The sequence below is a fragment of the Rousettus aegyptiacus genome, unplaced genomic scaffold (assembly GCF_014176215.1).
Source record: "Rousettus aegyptiacus isolate mRouAeg1 unplaced genomic scaffold, mRouAeg1.p scaffold_m13_p_5, whole genome shotgun sequence".
Lineage (NCBI taxonomy): Eukaryota > Metazoa > Chordata > Mammalia > Chiroptera > Pteropodidae > Rousettus > Rousettus aegyptiacus.
In genome coordinates this window covers 76,955,748-76,975,117 of record NW_023416308.1, presented here as the reverse complement: position 1 = coordinate 76,975,117, position 19,370 = coordinate 76,955,748, and the positions used below count along the sequence as shown (strand labels likewise).

At 39.4% G+C, this 19,370-nt stretch overlaps 1 protein-coding gene across 1 annotated transcript; it reads left to right on the top strand.

Moving 5' to 3' along the window:
* Window positions 1-11,683: 11,683 nt before the first annotated feature.
* LOC107517326 (T-cell ecto-ADP-ribosyltransferase 2-like) lies at window positions 11,684-16,270 on the top strand. Its single transcript, XM_036221572.1, is given in 6 exon segments — window positions 11,684-11,722; window positions 12,725-12,805; window positions 13,156-13,655; window positions 13,657-13,707; window positions 13,709-13,890; window positions 16,203-16,270. Coding segments are annotated over 6 exon segments (921 nt in total).
* The last annotated feature ends 3,100 nt before the right edge of the window (window positions 16,271-19,370 follow it).

The following is a 19,370-nucleotide window of genomic DNA, read 5'->3' as shown; positions in this document are numbered from 1 at the left end:
AGATGATATTTGAGTATTTTTTTTGCAATTTACTATTTTCATAATTGATGTGTTAATTCCTAGGTTTCTATAAATCCTGCATTTTTCACTGAGTTCTGGCTAATAAAATCTTGCTGAAGTCAGAGACTGCAGCTTTCTTATCTATTAGTTACCCGTAAAAAGAAACTCTAGAGAGAGAATATTGTTAAGGTATAAGACAGAGATGAAATTCAGAGCTATGAAGCCATTCTCAAGACCTTGTTAGAGAAAGATGAAGGCTGAGAATATAGCTTTCATGACAAAATTTTTATTTGTAGCTATCCTGTTCAATATTTTATAGTTTTGTAAGGTTATCTGTAAAGTCTCTTTAAAAACGTTGAGTCTTCAGAAATTTAATATTATTTCCTATGGTAGGAAACCTCGACTCGCAAAGCATTGCATAATAATTGGTTGTCATGGGAAACTGCATAACTATCTTAAGGGTATATAAATAGCCTAAATCCCTTTGTTGTGCAGAGCAGTCTCAAAATACCATATCTGACTCTTCTCATGTAGTCCCAGAATAAAATAAAGTCAGTGACTCTTTGTCCTAAGACAACACATTTGAGAGATTTAAATTAGAAATTTGGCAAATCTATCATATTCTCTCTGTCTTGCAGGTTTAGAAATCTGGATCGATCTTTTATAGAGATATTTCTCTCTGCTACAAATGTTCAGAAACCTAAAATCATCTTTTATATGAGGACTCTTATTAATTTCACAGAGAATGCTGTATTAAAAAAACCCAACAGAATATTGAGTTTATTAAATCAGTTGAAACTCTTTCTGCAAAGGGGACTCGATATTTATTTTCTCTGGTCAGAGCATTTTTGCCTCATAGGCACCTACCCAGAGAGTCAAATTACAATTAGAAGTTTGTCTGATATACCTGATACCAAAACAAAGGGAATTAGATCATTTGAGTAGTTAGTTAATGGTTTCAGCCTAAGTTAGGATGACACTCTCTCATCCTGCTCCCAGGACCAGAACATTTGATAAAGTTTTTGGTTCAGAGTCCTGTCACTCATGGATGATACATGGATGGACGCTGATAGACATACTCATGTCTAACCAACAAATCCCCTCCTGATGGACACTTTCTTTCTGTAGACATTTCTAATACATTTACCAATCCAGAAAGGTAGGGATTCTTAACTATGGGTTTATGAATAGGATAACTGAAAAATCTCAGGCACCTAAAAATTGAATAGATATTTCGTGTCTATGGAAATTTCCTCTAAAGAGGAATCATAGCTTTCAGCCTCCAGACAGCTACTCTCTCCCTTCATATCTCTTGGAATATGGATCCTAAATAGGAAGACTTTTAAAATCATAAAGCTAAATAAAAGCCATACGATGTAATTTGTCATAGGGAAGTTAGTGTGGATTCACTGTTCATGAGCTCTGTGGCAAGAATGCATGAAATTTCTTTCTGTGCAAGAAGCCCGTGCTGTGGGCTCTGTGTCCAGACGTGGCTGACAACACGTTTGGTGACTGGCGTGTGTACTGCACTGAAGAAACGGATGAAAAGTCTCCCCAGCTGTTGAAAGAAGAACTGGAAGCAAATGAAAAATTTTACACTGAGTGTAAGAGGGCAGAGGAAAAATGGAATAAAAAAAAAAACGAATAAGCAATCAATAATTTCCATATCACATCCCTAGTGGTTTCTACTGGGCACATTGCAACTGAATTTAGCAGAGCTGTAGGAGAATTCCATCGAAATTCACGTAACTTTCCGTTCAAAGCCTTCCACTGCTACTTGACAAGAGCTCCTCAACTTCTCAATTCAGGGAAGTATTACACAATTCATAGGGACTCTCCCACCAGGTGTCTGAATATTCATCGCAGTGGAAGAGAAAATAAATATTTTGGGCAATTTACCTCACATCTTTTTCTTAACAAATAGCTACTCATCCACCTGATGTTAACAGAGAGGGCTCATTCTTTGACATCAGAACCTTTTTAAGAATTTCTATTGAAGAATATGCTTTTCATCCATGTGAATACAAAGTGTGGATTCCAGGCTGTGAGTTTTGGAGTGTCGACATTTTTAAAAGATGAAGAAAAATACTACTAAACATCAACTTTAAAAAATATTAACTAAAAATATTAACCTTGAAAATTATTTTTAAATGACAGTAATTTCAACTGCTTTTCCAGTAGCTAAGTCTGGGTCTATGGTCCAGTTGGGAGTGGTGGGGCCATTATGAAATGGAAGAGGGAGTTTTCTGCTACCAGAAGCCAACAGGGCAGAGAACAATGGGGCCTTCTACCAACTGCTGAAAAGTGTTAAAAAAAAAAAAAAGTCCTAAAAAGAGAGCTTATATCCTGGAATAGAAAGCAGCTCAGGCAGTTTTTAGTCCAACTAAACTCTCAAGATCTCTATTATGCAGAAATGTCAGAAAGATCTGCTGGGCACCAAGAAACATGAGTTATGGAAAATACCAGAATGTGTGGCAATGAGAAGTGTCAGGGGAGTCAGGAGACCTGGTTCTAGGCAGAATGGTGTGGCTACTGCAATAATCCTGCCAAATATCCAGGTGCCTGAACTGAGGCTGTGGCCATGGCGATCAAGGGAGGTTGGGGAACTGGTGTTCTCCATGAGGTGCTCTAGGAGGAAGACCCGAAAAACCTGGGTGGACCGGGAAGTGTGGTCAGAGAACAGGATGGTGGACCTCAAGATTTCAAAGGTGGAGTAATTTCATATTTTGATTAGATTCTAGGATATTTCCATTGAAGTGTGCTCTGAAATTTCTCTAGAAAATGAAAGCATTCTAAAGACAGAAAACAGAAACACAAAGAATTTTTCAGTTTCAAAACTGTTTTCAGTTCTAGAGCAACTTTGAGCTTTCACAAACTTAAAAAAAAAATTTATATCAGGACTTAATGGAAACAGGTAAATAGGCCAGAAGAGGAAAGATGCTATCCAATGTTTGAACCAAATGATTACCAGCCGATACTGATAAAGAAGCTAGATTCTATCAAGGGTCAGAAAAACAATTAACAGGTAAGTAGGACAAATATTTCACAAAATCTTTGGTCAGAGAAAGAATTTGTTGCAAATAATAGGATTTCTGTGAAGTCAAAGCCAGAGATACCTTCAGGGGTGTAGAGAGACAAGCACAGAGGGGCCTCCACAATGGCTAGAGGTGATTCAGGCCCCTCACAGGAAAGCCCTCTCTCACAGGTAGCTGCACTCAGGACACCAAGTCACTCAGAGCTGAGGACCTGCAGCCTAAAGCGCCAAGACCTAGAAGTGGGAGAGACTAAGTCAACCATCAGACCTGACAGCATAACTATCTGAGATTCTCAGGCTGGAATTTCCACTAGAGAAGACAAGAACTGTAGGCTGATATCCTTGGGATCTTCTTGGGGATGTCACAGGAATTCCTGGTTGGTGAGAGGTGATTCCAACTGAGAGTCCAGAGGAGAGGACTCGAGATGCCCTCTGCCTGGATTATGGATTGCAGTGCGTTGCTGAAATATTTCTTCCCTTCCCAGGCACATGAGAAGGTCCTGCCTTCCTGGCCTCCTGGTCCCGCTGCTTCCTGATGAGGGGTAGTCCACACCTGCTTCCTGATTTTACATTTTCTTCAGTGTAAAGCTGATATAAAAGGGAAGGGCGGGAGTCCAACTGCTTCCTTCGTTACAGCAAATATTAGGAGGCATAAATGGAAACTTTTCCTTGGTTCAGTTACTGCTTTTTTCCCCCTACATAAAAACCCAAAGGAACTCCTAGTTGCACTGTGAGATTATGTGACTCGTTTTGAGAATTTCTATCTAATATGACATATATTCTATATTTAATTCCTTCAATGTGATTAATAACTATATGCTGTCAGCAGTATTAAAGCTATATATGTATGTTGTGATTATAAATATTATACGTTGAAGAAATAAATGATGTCTAATGATGTTTCCCCTTTCATGACTTTAGAGAATCCTGTAGGCTGTGTTAGTTTCTAAGTATGGTTTTCCACAGACTTATTTAATCCTCGAGTGGCTCATGTGGCAGACTTTTCACAGCTTTTCTTGATGCCCTGAATGCCCAGATAAAATGCTAAGAATCATCTCAGACCAGGGTGTTTGACATTTTGGGTTGGGTAATTATTTATTGGTGGTAGGAGGGGCTGTCTTGCACAGTGTAGGCGGTATCCCTGGTCTCTATTCATTATATGCCAGTAGCACCACCAACCCAGTTGTGACAAATGTCCCCAGATATTGCCAAATGTCCTGTTGGGCAAAGTTTCCCATCGGACTTGCCAGCACAACAATCTGGAGTTGTTGAAAACCACCTGGTTGAGAACCACTGTCTTAGACAAATCCATCTCCCTTCCCCACTGGACACCTAATTGGTCATGAAGTCCTGTCACATATACCTTCTTGAATTATTTCTCAAATCTATTCTCTCTGTTCTGTCTCTACTGTTCCTGGTTCCTAAGCAAATGCACAGATGTGTTCTAATGTTTGGATGGAACCGGGAAGGCCAATCCGAGAGCACGGTATGATCCAAGGCTGAGGCTGCAGTAGCTGATGGCAGCCATGGGTTGATGTCTAGTCCGCACCAACTCTGGAACCCAGGCGTGCACCTAGCACAAGGGCTTGGCTTTAGGAGGAACTGGGCAGGACTTGACCAAGACCAAGTCAATAACACTAGGTACTACCCGCCCAGGAGTACCTACCATGCACCAGGCACTGCAGAAAGTACTTAACCTGTAACAATAACAATCATAGTTAACCTTAATTGAGGCTTTAGTCTATTTCAGACACTGAGTTCAGTGTATTGCATAGATTACCTTCTTGAATTCTCATGATAATCCCGTAAAATATATTCATGTATTTATTATCTCATGTCATAGATTAGAAAACAGTCATAGAAAAGTTAAAAACTTGAAAATACTCACATTTAATTCTTCCACAAATGCTCAATTCACTTAACTATTGAGTACCTACTATGTGTCGGCACTCTTATAGGAACGAGGTAGTATTATCAACCCAATATTATAGATAAGAAAGCAGATATCGGAATGTGAGGGTTGTAGTCCAAGTTTGCACAGTCTGTCTGATTCTAGCCCCGTCCACTGTATCCACATTAGAACACAGAGAGTGGGTCCCCCAGGCTGTGCCTCCTTCTGACCTGTCTGCTTTGCTGGTCTGCCACACGATAAGACCCTCTCATTCATCTGCTGTGGTTCAGGCTTCATTCTGGGCAACAGAATGAAAGTGAACAAGACATTCCTAGATCTGGCTTTCATGGAGCCTACACCAGAGGAAACGAGGGGTGACAGGAAAGACAGCTGTTTAAAAAACTCACTCCAGAAATCATTAAGTACAATTGTGCTCAGTGCTGGAAAAAAGAAGCACAGACAGGAAGTTTTAAAATCATTATGGAGGAAACCAGCCTCGTATAGGAACTCAGGGGTGACTTCATGTGAAGGAACATTTAGGCTGACAGTTAAAGACTAAATAGCAGTTAATTGAGCAGTGAGTCAGGGAGGAAAGGTATATGGGAATGAAAAGGCCTGAAGGCTGGGAAAGAACTTGTCCTTAATGGTCAGAAGGCTGTGAGTTAGGATAAATAACAAAATCCTAACTCGCAAAGGTGACCAGAAAGTTTTCATGTGTCTTGTCCTGTTTTTGGTTACAAGCATGGATTCTGAAACCAGACATCCCGGGTTCAAATTCTAGCTCCCCTATTTACTGATTGTGTGACAGTGGGAAAGTCCCACCTTCTCTGTGCCTGTTTTATCATCTGTAAAATTAGAGCAAAAATTTTCCCTATGCTGTTATGAGGATTAAAAGAGCTAATACACATAAAGCACTTAGAAGAGGACCTGGTACATGACAAGTGCTATCTATGATGATGATGACAATGATGTTGATGACGATGATGTTGATGATGATGATGATGATGATGATGATGATGATGATGCAGTTTGGTACATAAAAATTTATATCCTACTCTCTTCATTTTATAAGTTATCTCCCTATGTTATTAACATTTCTTTGTAAATTCACACTGTGTATGTGCACACATGCGTGTAAGAGCATGTGTTATCAGTCCAAGGTTCATGTGCCCGATGCTTCAAAATGTTAATATTTCATAGATCAGAGTTTGGAGTAAGTAAAGGCTTATTGATCAAGAAGTCACAGACCGAGAAGATGGGAGCTCTCAATGGTTCATCGAATCCATCTTAAGAGCTCCTCAAATTCAAGTGTCCTATATGTCCAGGGAAGGGAGAAGGGGTGGGGCAAGAGGTAGGTGAGGGCTCTAGACAGCCAGGCGCCAAGGAAGAGCGCAAAATCTCCAAATCTTTGACTCCAGTCGGTCTGTTGACCTCAGCTGATCCGAGTCCATCCGGCACTGAGGCTCCTGTAAATTTTTGATAAACAGTCATTGTTCTGTACACACTTCCTCAGGAGAGGCCCCTCTGACACAGGGCTGTTCCATGAAAATACTCAAGCCTCAAGAATTCCTCTAGTAATCAGCGTATCTATAGGAGCTATTAGGCTGAATCAAAGAGAGAGAATATTTCACTGGCATACGTGGAGGGGGGACTTCTGTCAGCTGACCAAATTAGCAGACCAAAACAATATTTCCCTTTGTGGTGTGGAAACATGAAATATAATTTAACTCTATTCTTAAAATGAAGTTGGGGAAGGAGAGGAAGAGGTCAGAAGAAATGTCATCCACCCACACTTCAGAGAATACAGCCAAACCTCAGATGAGCTCCAAACCCTGCTTGTGGTTTCCAGCTGCTCTTTTGTAGCTAAGGTTTTCCAACCATCTATCTGTCCTAAACTTCGTACAAGTTTGAGAAAAAGATAAAAGTCAAGCTTTCAGTATTTATAATAGCACCAGCTTAGAACATCATAAAGAAAATTTCATTTTTAAGGCCAAGCATGTCAACCCTGAAACTATTTCATTTCCTCATATTTCTTTATAGTATTTATATATAAATATTATATATTTATATTTTTTGTATAGTCATGATTTTATCATCATTTTAGCCACTAACTGTTCGTCTAGCTTTAGACATTCATGCTTTTTCTGATTTTTTTCATTGTTATAAATGATAGTCTACAAACATTTTATGCAGTTCCTTTCTTTATCATTACCAGGCGCAGAGAGAATACACAAGATTTCTAGGAACTGTCTTTTCTTTCTTCCAAATCTTCAGTGAGAGGTTTACCTATTTTTCAACCTCTGTAGATATAATCTCTCTGTTGTTTACTTAATGTTATCTGCATAAGTCCAACTCCAGTTTCTAGAATGAATTCTGGCCATTAAGATGGCTCATGTAAGCCCAAATAATCATGGATAAAGCAAATTATTTATTGAGTATCAACCATGTGACAAGCAAAATACTGAGGAGGACCCCTCCTAGACAAATTTATCAATTACTTAAGGTAGAGAATATTTCCTAAACTTTTATCTGTGATTATGTGCATTAAGCTAATGATAGACCCTTATCTATAAAACTAAATACTGGGAGAAATAAACCAAAGACTAATAATAAGCCACTCTTTTCTGATGGAATAACTTTGATAGAGCAAAACCAGAGATAAAGATTCTTCTTCAGTGGATAAGAGTAGTGGGAGTGAAGGGTGGTGCAAAGGATCCCCCCAAACACCTGAGCTTGGGTCACACATGAGCCCAACGTGATTGATGTTACATATATCCCATTTGAAGAAGTCACCCTTTGACCTAATCTTTTTCCTCTAGCTCTCTCTAGGAAAGAGAATTTGAATCCCATGCAACTGAGGCAGGACCAGGGATAGCCATTAACTTATAATGACCCTAGTGAAAAGATGTCTGCATTTGGCCACATCAAGGTAAAGTGCAAGTAAATAAGCCTGGTGCATGTACCCAAAGCTTCCAAGTCAGGTCTTCATGGCCTTATTCTCAAATATAAACAGATGACAAAGATAAGCATGCATTTGAAGAAAGCCTGCAAGATAAAAGAGAATAATCAAGACAAAATAATAACATGTTATAAAAGAAAAAGAAACAATCAGCACCAACAATGAGCTCTCAGATATGAAACTACTTGCCGAACTTTGAGTTCAATAGAAGAGTAGAAGATAAATGCACGTGAATCTCCCAGGTGGTAGAACACAGACGAAGAATCATAAAATATGAGAGAGTGATAGAAATAGAAGATTAATCTAGGAGTTACAACTTCTGATAAAAAGATCCTCTTAAAAGAGAACAGCAAGGGCAAGAAATCATCAAAGAATAAAGATAAGAGGTTTTCCTGAATGTTAAAGATCAAGTCTCCAGATTAAAAGGGTTCATCAATTTCTCAGTGTAAAGAATTAAGAGACGCATATCTAGACATATTATTGTGAAATTTCAGAAACCTAAGGATAAAGAGAAGATTCTTAAAGCTTCTAAAGGGGAGGGAGAAGAGGGGGAAACAGATGCCTTCCAAAGGATGTAAATCAGGCTGGCTTCAGATTTAGATTTTCTGTTAACAGTACTGGAAATGAAAAAAAAAAAAAACTATATAGTTCCTTCAAGTTCTGAGGAGAAAATACTTTTAATCCATACTTTTACATCCAAACAAACAAAATCAAGTGTGGGGTAGACAAAAACATTTTCAGACATGCAAGGAATTTTCTCTCTCATACTTTCATTTTTAGGCAATTACTCGAGAATATACTTAAATCAATATGAATCATCTAGCTTGGGTTCCCTGAAAGCAAAGCTAAGATAAATAGTCCTCTGCAAAATGTAGAATCAAAATTACAAGGTCGGGGGAGATCGGATAGATGAGATAAGCCCTAAAGTAATATCTGCAATGTAAAATTGGGATATTCTCATCTAACTCCTTCTAGTGTTGACCACAGAAACGTAACATGGTACACAGTTATTTAAAACCTCTCACCAGAGGAGTATAATGTTGTCTAGGCCACCAAATTATAGCCCACATTATAATGACAGGATAATAAAAGGGTCTGAATGACAAACCTGATACAGTCTAGGTATGGGCCACACTGTAAGATGATCCAGGGCAGGAGCTCAGGTGGAACCAAGAAAGAAGACAAAGGAATAAAAATTATCAATTGTGTGTACATGGATAATTTTAGGTTTGTGGGCTTGAGAAACTCTTACATATTGGCATGCCTACCATTTCTCTCATGATACAAAATTGACGGTTCCAATGAACCAATGTAAGTAAATTTTATACCTGGACCATTCTCCATGTCAGCATTATTCATGGACAGGCCCATGACGCAGAAGATGGAAGACCTCATTCTCTCAAAGTATCTCTAAACTGAATTCAGAATATAATGTTTATGAAAGCATCTCCCTGCTTCTTAGTTCTACCAAGAAGAGTGAGAGGAGTTGTAAAGATTAGCCGTGGTTAAGTAGAGATTTGTAACTAAAACCAGTCCAATCTTCTTATTATATCCTCCTTAACACAGTAATTTGTTCTTAAGAACACATGTCCAAAGAAATAGTCACTGTTCTTCCATGGATACATTACTTGCAAATTGTGTGAGCAGAACTCTTTTCCACTTGGGATACCAAGTGGTGTCAGTGTCATCTGGAGGTGCTGCTGTTCATGTTCTAAGATAGCTTGGGAAAAGCTCTTTTGCACTAGGAGAAAATCAAACCAATCTGGAAAATGAAGCAAAACCAAGAGATAGCAAGAAAGGACTGATGGTGATTTTCATATTCCTGGATCCAGACATGCCTGAAGCCAAATGAGCAATAATCAGTGAGATACAAATTAAAACGACGATACTTCGCTTAAACCCAGATTTTCTAAATTTAAAAATATCAGCAATATCCAGTACTGGCAAAATGTAAGGGAACACACCCCATGAGGGGGCAGATTGCAACAACTTTTGTAGAAGGCAATTTAATAATATATCAACATTTTAAAGACAAAATAACTTGACCTATCATTTACACGCCTATGAATTAATTTCGCAAGGAAAAAAATTCTCATAAATGCAAATATACAAGGATTTTCATTGGGATGCTGTCTATAAAAGGAGAATCAGAGGAAAAGAATAAACACTACTGTTTACAGCAGTGTAGAAACAAAAGATTCCATGCCATAAATTGGATGGATTAAAAAGACCCTTTTGTCCTTTTCCTTTTCTATACTATCTATACATTTTAAGATTCTTCAGCCTGTCTTCTTTTTGTGGAGCTAACTTACAATTCTAATGCTTAGTTCTTGAAAAGGATGGCTTTTCTATTAACAAGTACTGGTAAAACAAACCTCAGGAAAGGAGAAAATGTTCCTTCTCCCCTATAGCTACTGAAGTTATTCTACATCATGAAGCCAGTTTTGATAAGGCTGGAAGCAGTCATAAAACTATCTGTATTACTCTCTTGTTCTGTGAAGATATTTGTTTTTCAATATTAAATGGAACCATTGTCTTCTGTTTACTTTTTAGCAAATGAGCTTTTTGAAGACTTCAATTTCAGAGAGTGACGATAATTTCTGTGAAACATAATTTTTTATCTTAAAAGCTTTGATCCTAACTGCATGTCTTCATGAGTCCATTTAAATTAATCAATATCTCATAAGGCATGTGCACTGGACAGTTAAAACAGACTGCTACTGAACAGCAGGTAGCACTATAGTGGTGCACAGAGGCTGAGGACTAGCTTTGCAGTTGCCTATTAAATTTATGGCCCTCTTATTGAATTGGAAATCAATGTGTCTTTAGAAATAAAATATATGTGAAGGTCTTTGTTAAGTCATAGGAGGATGGACTTTCCCTCCCCCTCATCCATTCATGAAACAATAATATACACTTATGACTCTGATACGTTTCTAATACAAACTGTGAATCTGAATAAGTCTGTCTCACATGAATCAAAAACATTTTTTAAAAGACTTAAATTTTGATAGTAGTTTAAAATTCACAGCAAAGTTAAGAGGAAAATATAGAGATGTCCATGTACCCTCCTGCCTCTACACATGCATAGCCTTCCTTATTGTCATCATCCCCCACTAGAGTGGTACATTTGTTATGCTTGACAAACCTACACTGATACATCATTATCACCCAAAGTCTACAGTTTACATTACGGTTTACTCTTGGTGTTCTACATTCTATGGGTTTTGACAAATCTGTGTGTGTGTGTGTGTGTGTGTGTGTGTGTGTAGACATGTACCCATTATTATAAGATACAGAATAGTTTCACTGGCCTAAAAATTCTCTGTGTTCTATCTATTCATCTCTCCTCCCACAACCTCCTCCCCCACCACCAATCCCTAGCAACCATCTTGATCTTTTTACTGTCTCCATAGTTTTGCTTTTAATAGAATGTCTTACAGTATGGAGCATTTTCATATTGGCTTCTTTCACTCAGTAATTTTCATTTTAGGTTCTTCCATGTCTTTTCATGACTTGATAGCTCCTTTTTTTTTTTTTTTTTTTAGTGCTGAGTAGTATTCCATTGTCTAGATCTACCACAGCTTATTTATTCATTCATCTACAGAAAGATATCTTGGTTGCTTCCAAGATTTGGCAATTATGAATAAAGCTGTTACAAACATCTGTGTGCAGGTTTTTGTGGGAATGGTTTATAAACTATCCACTTTCTCTTTCAAACCTTATCTAAAATTGAAAGCACATCTTTCCCCAAAATAAAAAGGCCAGAGCACTGTCTTCTCAGGTGCTACTGTCAGAGATGGACCAACCGAATCACAAGGGATCTGCAGGAAATCAGGTACTTGATAACTCTGAATTCTGTTCTCTGAAGGAGAAGGGTCTCTGAATGTGAAAACCAGAAAGGCCCACTGAGGATAGACTGGTGTTTGGATGGGGTTGGGAGAAGATCTGAAGATTGAGGTGATTGTAACAGCGGGGATTATGTCAGAAGCCAAAGCCACGAAGCCAGTTCTGTGTAAGAAATAGTCCAGGTAGGGTGATGAGGTCAGATCTGGCAAAAAGGAAAACATATTGAAGGACAGAGATAAAATCTATCCATCCCTCTTAAATTTAAAAGCTTAATCTTAGATTGTGCAATTTATAACCCAGGATCCTCAGGCAGTGCCGTTGGTGCCTGTTTCTCACTCCATCCCTTGTGCAAAAAGCCCTCCTCCTTCCTGTGGTTAGTGAGTTCTATATCCTCAGGCCAGAACAGGAATATACTTAATTTCCCCACTTCCCACCCAACTTCGTGCACACACCAACTCCTACCTCTCCTTCCAACCAAGAAACCCAAAAGCTTCCATGCATGTTACCTCTCCCTGATCATGGTGAGAGCCAACAAGGTCAAAAGATATTCAGAAATATTGACTTAAGTTTGAGCCCCAGGTTAACAAAACTTTGAGAAGATTTTTTTTTTTTTTAAATATGGCAAAGGACTCTTAGTATTCTCTAAGGGGAAGAAAAATGTCAGGCCCTATGAAAGATCTGCTAAAATGTGATCTGTTTTTCTCACTGGCCATCTGCGTGACATGTAGCCATGCTTGTGACCAGGATCAACTGTTTGTTTACCAGCCCCCTCCTAAAGGCCAGAGGTCAGATTTGCCTTCTCCTTGTGGGTAGGACCCAGGCAGAGCTGTTTACAGAAAATCCTGGTTAGCTGTGCAGGAAGCAATGTAAATAGGAGCCTGGACTTCCAGCTTTAAAGTAGGGATCCATTAACACAGAACTCACTCATCAGCATAGTCACAACGAAACTAATGTTCATACCTCACTTTCATTATCTTATATTTATTTGCAGTTCTTTTTGAACTTGGAGGTGACCTCTCTTCTAGCTATAGCAGTTCACTTGTTGATCCTCACTCAGTGGCTAACACGACAGGTAATATATACCACCTACTTCCACCCCATATCCTGCTGACCTTGCTTTCTCATTTTAAACTATAGAGTTCCCATGGTTGAATCTATGGCTAAGACCCATTAGAGAGCATGAATCTGAAAAGATTTTATAAAATATTAGGAAGTGAAACAGAGTAAGAAGGCCTAGCTTTTTCTTTTTGCACTACACATAGTATAAGACTGTCTTCATATGTGTACCATACATGAGTCCTATGACAAGAACATGTCAAATTTCATGCTGAGCAAGAAGTCCATGCTGTGGACTCTGGAAAGCATCCAGTACATATCGGTTCCTCAGTGATTAGGTCAAGGAACACTGCCTCTTCTTTACAGGTGACTGGCCTGGCATGGCTAGCCAAGTCATGTCAGCTAGGAATGGCCAAGAATGCATTTGATTATCAGTATGAGGGCTGTATTGAAGAAATGGAAAGAAAAGCACCCCAGTTTTAAAAAGAAGAACTGAAAGTGAATAGAAATTTAAAAATTGAATGGGAAACGGCAGAGAGAAAATGGAAGCAAATAAAGAACCGAATAAAGTATTCAAATCAATTCAATGATTTCCATAGAACAGCTCTAGTGGCTAATACTAGGAGAACTGCAACAGAATTTAACAAAGCTGTAGAAGAATTCCATCAAAATTCACATAAATTTCAGTTCAAAGCCTTCCATGATTATTTGACAAGAGCTCTTCAGATTCTTGCTATAGGGAACTGTTACACAGTCTATAGAGGTTGTGGCACCAAGTTTTATTATAGTGGTAGAGGAAATGTACGTTTTGGCCAATTTACCTCATCATCTCTGGATGAATCTGTAGCTACTTCAAAGTATTTAGAAGACACTATTTATCATCAAAACCTGCTTGGGTGTTAATATCACAGCATTTTCTAAATGAAATGGAAGTGCTAATTCCAGGCTATGAGATGTATCAGGAAGTCACTGTACAAAACACAGATAAAAAATACAATAAAATTTTTCTTCAAAGTCCCCCCAAATTTAAGAGTAACATCAATTGCTACTATAGTTCCACTAACAATCCAAGAATACAAGACAGCAATTTCAACAGGTCAGGTAAGTCTGGGTCTGTGCTCCAGGTGGGGGTTGTGGGGCCATCATGAAATAGAAGAGGGGGTGCTTTGCCACCAGAAGCCACCAGGGAGAAGAAAACAGGACATTGAACCCACTGCTGAAGAATATCCTAAAAAGACAGGGCTGATGTCCTAGAATATAGAGCAACTCAGGGAGTTTCTAGTTCAGCCATGCTCTTAAATTCCTTGCTGTGCAGAAAGGTCAGGAAGATCTGCTGAGCATCAGGGAACATGAGTTATGGAAACTACTTATGTCAGAGGGTATAGGAAAGGTTTAGGGGAGATGGGAGACCTGGTTCCAGGCAGGACAGTGTGGTGTCTGCAGTCATCCTGCCAGGAGGTGAGGGTGCCTAAACGGAGGCAGGTAGCCATGGTGAGCAAAGAAGTTTGAGCACCTAGTGTTCTCTAGGCATTCTAGGAGAAAGAGAGTGAAGGCTGAGTAGAGGGAGAGTATGATCAGAAAACAGGATGGTGGGCCTTGAGATTTCCAGTGTGGGTAGTTTACAGGTTCTGAGTTGGTTGGAGGACATTTCCATAGAAGCAACTGGGTAGACTGCAGAGCAGGCAAATAGTGTCGGAGCTGAGGGAATCAAAGAACTGAAAGGCTTTGCACGAATGGGCCATACAGTAGTAGAGCACATGCATGGGATGATGCCCAGTCTGATAAAGGTTAGAGATGGTAAAACCAGAGCACACAAACCCCAGTGAAGGCATATCAGTAATGCTAGAGATAAAAATTTAAAAAGGCTATTACCTGCCCAGCCCTGAGAGGAGTGAGAAAGTGCCATCGGGAGCTGCCTCCACTTTACTCGGCCTTTACCAAGGTGTCCTGGCTCTCAGGTTTGAATGCATTTACACCTATCGCTCCTTCTGGCCTGAATGAAGTCTCTTTGACCTCATGCCATATTTCATTCCATCTAAAACACTATTAATTTAGTACAGTAATTATCTTTCGAGATCTAGCTCACATATCATTTCCAGTGGTAAGCCTCCATGGATACTCTCAGGCAAAATTAAATATCGTGCCATGCTCCATGTCACAGATTTTGAATCAGAAGACTTCGTTGATAATCTAGGCTCAACCCCCACTAGCTCCGTGACTTTGGGCAAGTTACCTGAGCAACCTGTGTCTCAAACGCCTCACTTGGACAATGAGGATACAAATTAATACCTCAGTAGTCTATCTGTGAGAATTAAAAACATTCTTAACTTATTATCTGACACATAGACATTGCTTAACACATGTTGTCTTTTTTTTCACACGGAGAACCTTGTACGCATCTCAGCCGTATATCCACTGTCTCTGTGATAATAATTTGCTTACAGTCTGGTGATCTCTTTAATGACAGAGACTTTGTTTTCCTATTTCCTCTGCACCCAGGGCCTGTCATTAATGCCTGGCTTGAATCAGGGCTCCAGTACATGTTGTTGAAATAAGTTAAGTTTTGTTAAGATGCCATGGGCCAGCCAGAAGTGGATCTGAGCTAGAGAGGAAATCAACAAGTTTTAACCAAATTAGTCTTTGTGTTGTAAAGGGCTGCTGAAAATGAGAGAAGTGTTTGGTGTAGGAATAGGACCACAGAGAGTATTACTGGGGGACTCTGAGCTTTTACATGTAGGAATTTTGAATTTAGGTCAAGCTTATTGCGATGAGGTAAACAATCCAGCAGAGGAAAGCTGCTGCCCACCGTCTCATGCCCAGTGGTTGCTGTTCATTCGGAGTGAGGAAGGCTGAGCTGAAAACCCCAAGAGAGGACGCCAGATTCCACTCAGAGGCAGAACTCCAGTTAACACTGGTTAGTGGGGAAAAGAGTATATATGCTGCTGCAAAAGATGAACTTCGAAGAGGTCCAGACCCAGAAACATCTTCCTGGGTAGACAAGAACAGACATGGAAGGGCTCCCACGGTCACCAGGGAGTAGCAGGCCCCAGGTAGGGAAGGCCTTTTTTATGGAGGCACCTGAGCTGTGAGCACAGGGGCCTGGGAAGTGGTGATAGGAGGAGCCGAGGGGCCCGTTAGACCTGAAAGCTCAGTCCACTCGAGGTGACCTTAAATTCAGAGAACCAAAAAGATGTATCCTTATAATTCATTCTCTCTCTCTGGTATTCCTGAGTACTCCAGGAATCCCTGAAAGGCAAGAGGACAGTCTAATTGCTGGCCAAGTATAAGGAACACTAGAGCCCACCCTCTTGGTATTTTGAGCCAGGGTGAAGCTGGAAAAGTTTGGGAGGCCCCCGTCTTGAGAAATCCCATAGAGAAAACTTTCCTTCTCTTCCTCCCTCTGCAGGAATGAGAAAGCCTTGCATTCCTTCTGCTGCTGCCTGGCCTCCTTAGCCTGCTGCTCCTTCATGCTGAGCTGTAACCCTCCCCAGCCTAGTGCCTGATTCTGCATGGAGGCATTGGGAAGGGTGGGACACAGGATTGTTTTTTAGCCTACATTAATGCTCATGTCTCCCAAGACATCTAAGGAATCCACTGGGTCTGACTGCAAAAGTGTGCTGTCTGTCTTCCAATTTATTACTTGAGATAAGTCTCCTAGTCTCTTGACACTTCGCTATGATTAAAAAGCACTGTTTTTAAGCATTGTCAGCAGTAACAGTCTTTAAAATGCAATTTAATTGTGTTGAATATTTTAATCTAAAGAAATAAACCATTTATAATCACACTTTGCTTTTCTGTGACTAGATATTTTTACAGACTGTATTCGTTGCCCAAGAAATTCTCCCAAGGCATTAGGTGTGAGGCTGGCATTTTCACAATTGAGAAGGTTCACGTTTTATATGTTTTACAAATATCCTTGCAACTCTGATTGCCTGAACCAGAAATATAAGAGCTGTGTTAGATAAATCCTTCTCCCTATACCACTTCACCAGAAATCCAAGCACTTAACAAGTCCTGTCAATTCACTTTAATAATAGCTCCCTATTGATTGGGGGAGTATTTCTGAAATAAGGACAAAAGCAAAAACTGTAAAGAAAAAGATTCTGACATAGTAATCACAATATAATTCAAATGTATTGGGTGCTTACTGTGTATCAGGCACTCATTGTTCTAAGCACTTTACATGCTTAGTCATTTCGCCCTCATAATAACCCTATGAGATAAGTTCTATTATTTTCCAATTTTACAATGGAGGCACTGAGGTTATGTAATTGACTGACAAAGAATAAAACAGAAGTAACAAACAAAGGAAGGGAATGTACCAGGGAGTTAATTGTTAGGAGGGGTTATGCTAATTAAGCAGTGAAAACTAGCACTACTGGTAGGATAGAGTCCATAAGTCTGCACACAATTGGCTACAATAAATGCTATTGTTCTTTGTCAGTTAGAATCTGGCCGGCATACAGGGATCATTAAAAGTTCGTGATTGCTGATCAATTTCCGCAGAAAAGAACCACTTGTGATGAAATAAAGCATTCTGTTTTGATATCTGCTGGGGAAGTGTTTGTGCAAATCAAAGTTTTCCTTTTACTCAGCAAGTATAGGAAGTCGAGATCAGACACTTGAATTTCTAAATGACAAAAGACTACAAACTTAAGATGTAGAAGCAGAATGGGAAAGGATCTTTGCAAGATTTATAACATGTAAAGAATATATACGAACCACTAAAAAGACAAACAATGGAAAAAATATATGAAGCAGGCAATTCACTAGTGAGAAAAACGAACGTTTTAAAGTACTCATTTTAATGCAGATTGAAACACTTACTTCACCTGTAAGACTGGCCACTAGACCTTATCGAACCGTTGCTATTTAAGCAACACCTTATCCTAGCTTTGAATCTGCATGAGACTCCATATCTCATGTTCTTATATTTTCCGTTTCAGTGGACATTGTTTATTTAATATCCAGGGAAGAGAGTTTTGATGCATCAAGACTCCAGTATATGGAACATATTATAAGCAATGCTATAATGTAAACTTTTATATTCATAGCAGTGCAACGTTTTGTACAATTTTTTGTTCAATTCAAGAATGCACAAGCTCAAGAAGTATGTGACGCCTCTTTCCTTTTCTTCCTTCTGCTTCCAAATATCCATGACCCTTCCATTTTCACCTTGCATTTACCAGACCTCATTTTTGTGGGTTTCATCAGAAGTCTCTTTCCCCTTCTCTGCTTTTCCCTTTCCATGACCACAACACTTTTGCAAACTCCTTTTTTGTTTAAGTCATTGCACGTCTACCCCTTCACACATTAATTTGTAGAAGAGGTCAGCTCCACACTGAGGTTTGGGCCTCCTATGACACCCATCTTAGGTGACAATGAGCAAAGTTCAGAGCCTCTCTCATGAATGAAAGATTGCTTTCTCCTCAACCCATTCAATAAATGATGAATTAAACACAAACAAAAATGGCAGAGCCTGATCTCTTAAGACTAGGTTAGGCTTCTCCCATTCTCCTGGGCATCAAGCATCTTGACCATTCTGGCTATTTCCAGAGTCTTCAGCTTGTCCAATAGCTTCCATTACAGTTGTCCAACATCAGGAGGGTTTTGCGAATATTCTAAGACATATATATTCTGAGAGAATGTTTCGGCTGATTGCAAAGCCAGTTTTCAGAGATTATATGCTAGATACTTAAAGGAAGAAGGAGAAACAGAAGGAAATCAAGTTGGCAAAGGGGAAGAATAACCAAGGTTTGGTGTGGGGAGCAGTTGAAGGCTGTTCTATGAAATAAGATTGTGATATTCTTGAGCAAAGACACTTGTGGAAGTTTGGTCCAGTTCATGACTGAACCTTGTTGGCTGTGGTAGATTCACCAATGCCAGCCTATAGAGGCCAAGCGAGAGAATTCAGAGATACTTTATACATTCACTGCTACCACTGCCACCCAGCATCATAAAATGCAATCAGAGCTTCTTATTTGCCTAACAACAAGGTGGCATTATATTCAGAAAAGTCTTATTGTAAAGGTGACCTAGGGTACAGCTTACAAAGCCTGGTTTACAGGGCTCCATGAACGAGGGTCAACAGGGAGTCCCAGGATAGTTTGTTTTGATAGGTCTCCCATGTCTCCCTTACCCTAACACACAGCCTCACCACAACTTTCTACCTAGGGATCATAAGAACCATTCTCATTTTTCCCGTGGCCCCTGTTTATGAAGCCCAGGTCTTTCAGGTCATCTGCATAAGGCTCCACACATTCCCGTCTCTCGTCCCATGTTTCATATTTCTTTACCTTCTAAAATGCCCTGAGTCCGTCACTCTCCCAGCTCCTCCATGTGTACACCAACCCCAAAGTTCATTTTGTCTGTTTTAGGACTTTGTATAAATGTGTCTGACTTCATCTACTCAAAATTACATTTATGAGACTCATTCACATTGTTACATAGAGCTGTATTTTATTCATTTTCATTGTAATAATATATTCCATTGTATGGATATGTGACAATTTATTTGCCCATTGTATCATTGATAATATTTTGTTCTTTCCAAATTTTAGCTATTAGGAATAATGCTGCTA